The sequence below is a fragment of the Leuciscus leuciscus genome (genome assembly GCF_965113295.1).
Source record: "Leuciscus leuciscus genome assembly, chromosome: 9".
Taxonomy (NCBI): Eukaryota; Metazoa; Chordata; class Actinopteri; order Cypriniformes; family Leuciscidae; genus Leuciscus; species Leuciscus leuciscus.
Genome location: NC_138733.1, coordinates 33,062,334 through 33,067,790, shown reverse-complemented (window position 1 = coordinate 33,067,790; position 5,457 = coordinate 33,062,334). Strand labels below are relative to the sequence as shown.

Here is a 5,457-nt window from a genome sequence, read left to right as displayed (position 1 = left end):
TGAAGCTCAGGCATCGTCAATGAAGATGAAGAAGAGCGGAAGGCGGTACTGATGTTGTGAGACGCATGGAAAACAGGAGTGTGGAAGAAAGTTGAAGAAGAAGCGTATGTATGATAAATAAAGTACTGTAAGCAGACATATAGCAGAGAAGGCTTATTCTTCTTGTATTGAATAGATTGCATCTGTACGCCGGATTGTCAGTTATGTGATGACGCTCTCGTGAGCAGAAATCCGCAGGATGTAAAGTAAAATAGACACTTGTCACACACTGTACACTCTCCAAAACACAAGCGATGGCTTTCCTCTGAAACACCACAATGAGTCTGGCTCTGCAGGAGCTGCTGCTGTGCTGTCGAGGACTGGAGAATGAGAAAGCCACTGAGAGGAAGGTGTGGGAAACATCTCTTTCCTTATGCATTATTAATCAATGACCCGAGGATTGACATTCACCTCAACTTCAGACATGCCAAATCATAATCACCAATAAAACATCAGCGTTACATTGAGAATGCCGATTAAATTCAATTTCTGAATATGAATTGAGGAAGGAAATGCGAATTTGAGTGGTAGGAGGGAGATTTAAATTGAGTAATCATTCAATAAAATCAATAAAAACAACATATGAGGTACTTTCAGAAACCCTGGATGATGATATTGATTATCAATATTTGACAATGATACCTATTGAAATTTAGATGTAACTTATATATGGTAATGTTTTCAGTGTATGTTTTTTTTATATTTAGTGGACAGTTACATATCTCCGAATGCTGTAATTTACCCTACATTTTTATGTAGTATAATTTATATAATTTTATGTAGTATATAAATATACTATTTATCTAGTATTATAGGTATTTGATAATGTGGTGCTCTACCATAAAATAACTTTGGATGTCTATTAGAGATCGACCGATATTGACTTTTTATAATCAATACCGATTCTGATTATTTGCATGATGATATGGCCGATAACTGATATACAGAACCGATATTATATTTGTTTTGACAGTAATAACAGAACTGAACAAAACTGTTCTAAAACTTATTTTATATACTGTAAATTCTGTAATGTTCATACATAGAAAAACACATTTCTACATCAACAAATAAAGAGCACTGTCTGTCATTAAAGAGTCTCTTCAATAAAAACTTCATTGGGACAGGAGTTGATGGATAACGTGACTCCATCAGTTTGTCTCTGTTTTTTAGCACCAAGTTTAAACTACATATCACGCTTGTAACATATCTCATTTGTGCGTTAATGGCTGTTATGTTCAATAAAATTGACTAATTAAGGCTGGCAAGTTATTTTCTCTTTTCTCCGATTATGGAAAAATGCTTAAATATCAGGGAAAATATCGGTAACACCGGTTATCGGTCAATCACTGATGTCTAACATTGCTTGTTTTGGCAATGTAGAACAATGTGTGATCAATTTAAAAATATATCCTGATTTTCAATGAACAGACTTACTGTAAATGAATCAAGTGGTGTAACAGTCAAGTAAAAAGAAATAACAAACAATTTTCTTGAGACCGTTATTTTGACTTGAAGCCCACTCCTAAAACTTCACGTTTATCACACGTTTTCAAATCAAGGGATAGCTCTCCCAAAAATGAAAAATCTGTCATCATTTACTCAACCTCAAGTTGTTCCAAACCTGTATGAGTTTATTTCCTCTGCTGAACACAAAATATATTTTGGACCCCATTGACTTCCATAGTATTTTATTTCTCTTACAATGAAAGGCAATGGGGACCAGAAACTGTTAAAATTAGGTAATTTATCAATAGGCTAATTTTGCACATTCACACTGTGAGGTTCCTTTGAAACAATCAGTATTTTATAAATTGATATATAAATAAAACTTGACTGATGTTTTTTTGTTTTTGTTTTTTCCAGAAAGAGGTGGATCGCTTCAGGAGACTCATCCGTTCTCCAGACACGGTGGAGGAACTCGATCGGACGTCGGGATGCAAAGCCTCCAAAGGCTCCAAGCAGCTCACCTGGGACGCTGTTTTCCGGTCTATCTCAGTTTTTATTTTTCCGTTATGTAATTCCATGGTGCGAGGCGAGCTGACAGTGCGCTCACAATGGTTTTTCCCTACAGATTTTTACAAAAGTTCCTTCAGAAAGAGACAGAACTTCTAAAGTCAGGAAAAGCCAACGTATCCGCCACCACGCAAGCAAACCGGCAGAAAAAGATGCAGGAAATTAGCAGCCTGATGAAGTATTTCATCAGATGCGCCAACCAACGTAATGTCTGAGCTACTAATATTACAGTCGCTGTTCATGTCATGACAGTATTGTAGATATCAATGTTTATTACTGTACGTTAGATACATCCCGCTTCTGTTCTACAGGTGGTCCGAAGTTAAAGTGTGCCGAGCTGCTGTCCCATGTGGTGGAGGTCCTGCAGAACCAGTTCAGCTGTGGGGCGTACGGCGAGGACTACAGCAGTATTCTGCTCAAGGACGTCCTGTCGGTGCGGAAATACTGGTGTGAGATGAGCCAGCAGCAGTGGCACAGTGAGTGCGAGACCAGTGTACCATCCCCATTTCTCTGTATTCCCTATTCCTGAGGTTCTTGTATTGAACTCTGAAACATTAAAGTCCCCCTGTAGTCAATAATTTTATCCTTTAAAACTCATCTTTAATCACCAAAATATTTAAAATATTTAATCATTTAATATTTAAAAATTAGGGCTGGGAATAGATACTTTTTTTTTTCAACTAATTAATTAATTAATTAATTAATTTGCACTAATTTGCTGTAATTAATTGCAATTAATTGCATTTCCCCCAAGCTTGTAATCATCAATATTTAAACTTAGAATCACCTAATTAAATAAAACAACACAGGAAAAAAGGAACAGAAAATAGCCCTATATTAAAATAATATTAAACATCAATATATCAATATAATATTCTTTTTCAATAATCAATCAACATAATCAACTTTTTGACTAATTATCAAAATAAAATATAGTCCTATAAAGCTATTATTACCAGAGCATGTGATCAGAGCAGGTAATATTACCATTGTTGGCCAGCATGACTATACCTGGGCTGCGTTTCCCAAAAGCATCGTAAGCCTAAGTTGATCGTAAAAACGATCGTACGACTGATCTTAATATTATGGTCTGTTTCCCAAAAGCATCGTAGCTTAAGTAGCACTTGAAAATCTTCGTAGAACTACGAGTGCTCTGGAGTAATCGTACAGCCCCAAGTGCATCGTAAGAAGACAGATTTATGAGGACACCTGCAGGACAACCGGCAGATTACACCTTTAACTTTATTCAAATGCAATATGATTATAATTTAAGGTTTTGATTGTACTTTATTGTACTCTTTATTACTCTTTTTTTTGTTGTTGGTTAAATTAATGTATAAATTCAATAATTAAAAAGGTCAGAAAACAAAACAAAAAAATTGAAATAATTGAATCTAATAATTTTAATCAAAATTAAATGAATGAACAAAAAATAAATAAAAGAAATCCTTTAAATCTGTTAAAAATGGCATCTTTGTTTCGCTCTGTCTCCTCTAAAAGGACATTAATTTCATCTTTTTGAAAGGTATCTTTTCTTTTTTTTTTTTTTTTTTTTTAGCCATTTTGTCAGTGCCTCCGCCTGTAGGTGCTTTATATAGACTTGTCTTGATTGCTAATCCACAACAGATGACAATTATTAGGTTAAACGTTCAGAATACGATTCCATATAAGGTTATATTTCAGCACTTCGCGAATGGAGAGCGACTCTTAAGTAGCACGTAGAGCGCGTTCTCGCGCGTTCATGTTAAGTGCATTTTTGGGAAACCCTCGTGGAATTGCTGCGAGCGTTCGTAACTTTGCACGTAGAAAGCGCTCTTAAGAGCTAAGATACATCGTTATCGGGAAACCCGGCCCAGCTCAGTAGGGCTATTGCAAACAGAAGTCTACTACCGAGAAATTTCACGTTATTTGAGCGGTCTTTGCTTTTCCAGTGCGTGATCGGAGCGGAACATTGAGCAGAGAGCGCAGCAGCGCGCCGACACACACACGCGCACACACGAACTGGAAAAGACATGAATGCGCGTGAATGAAACCTGATCGCCGAACACGGAGGGGCGGGACGGCATATTTTCGGCCTTTTCAATAGCAGCCGCAACAGGAAATCATTCAAACGAGGCAAAAAAAGAAGTGCTGCGTTAATTGCGTTTTTTTTTTTTTACGCGTTAAACATCTCGAATTAATCGCAAAGATTAACGCGTTAATTCCCCCAGCCTTAATATAAATACATATTTAAACTTGTTTTACTTGAAAACAATTACTTCATGCCTTAAACTAGCTTGAATGTAACTCTACTCCCTTGCCTCATTTAGTATACGCGGTTCGATGAATATGCAAATGAGCCCTGCCTCCACTCACTCACTCCAGCTCAGAGATCCACTCGTTGACGAGCGGTTTGTGTGAGAAAACGAACAGTATTTATATTGTTTTTACCTCTTATACACAGCCATGTCGAAGTGATCTGATCTGACGTGTGTGCAGACTGGTGCATAGATATATACTCTAGATGTCGCCTTAAAGACATTCGTTCCAATGAACTGCAGTAGACAAGGCGACATCTAGTGTATATATCTATGCACCAGTCTGCACACACGTCAGATCAGATCACTTCGACATGGCTGTGTATAAGAGGTAAAAACAATATAAATACTGTTCGTTTTCTCACACAAACCGCTCGTTTCGTGTCTTAGGCCATCAATGTGTACTTACGATGGGGAATTGTTTCATTTGGACGATGGGGAATTGTTTTAATTTGGACTCAGTGCATGCTCTTTGAGACAGTGACCATCGACCTGCATTATATGACTGACAGACAAGAACGGTTTGACCTAAAAATATCAAAATTGAAACTACTGCGGAAAAAAAGACACCTACATCTTGGATGCCCTTGAGGTAAGCTAAAACATACCAAAAATTAATTTCAAAGTGAACTATCCCTTTAAAGCACATTAAAAACACTGCAGTGAACCAAAGACAGTCTCAAAAGCACAGTTTGAAATCGCTGGTGTTTCTGACGTCACAAACTATTCTGACTAACTTACTGCCTAGCACATCTGATTGGCCATTGCGTTCACACACTAAACATATATGATTGCGATTGGTTACAATGCTCAACACTTGTAAAAACACGCTATAAATAGAGAGCATTTGAAAGCAGCGTCTCTCAGCAGGTACAGAATATAACCTGTACTCAATACTGCAGAAATGCTGGTACTGGTACATTTGACACTCCTAAGGCCAGATTTACCAACAGTACACTTTTGCACATCATCAGTAGATCACGTGCAGAACTTTCCACTCCCATCTGTGCTTTATAAGAGTTGCGCTCTCACGCTAATCTGCCGTGTTTAGTAAATCTGGCCCCTAGTATCTTAATATTGCGTGTTTGCAATGTAGTATCTCTTT

At 37.3% G+C, this 5,457-nt stretch overlaps 1 protein-coding gene across 1 annotated transcript; it reads left to right on the top strand.

The window, feature by feature from the left end:
• Positions 1 to 3,952, top strand: LOC309506885 (serine-protein kinase ATM-like). Its single transcript, XM_082180836.1, has 5 exons — positions 1 to 104; positions 176 to 389; positions 1,906 to 2,027; positions 2,114 to 2,259; positions 2,367 to 3,952. The coding sequence occupies exons 2-5, from the start codon at positions 318 to 320 to the stop codon at positions 2,582 to 2,584; spliced, it is 558 nt and encodes a 185-aa protein (XP_082036962.1). The 5' UTR covers positions 1 to 104; positions 176 to 317; the 3' UTR covers positions 2,585 to 3,952.
• Positions 3,953 to 5,457: the final 1,505 nt, after the last annotated feature.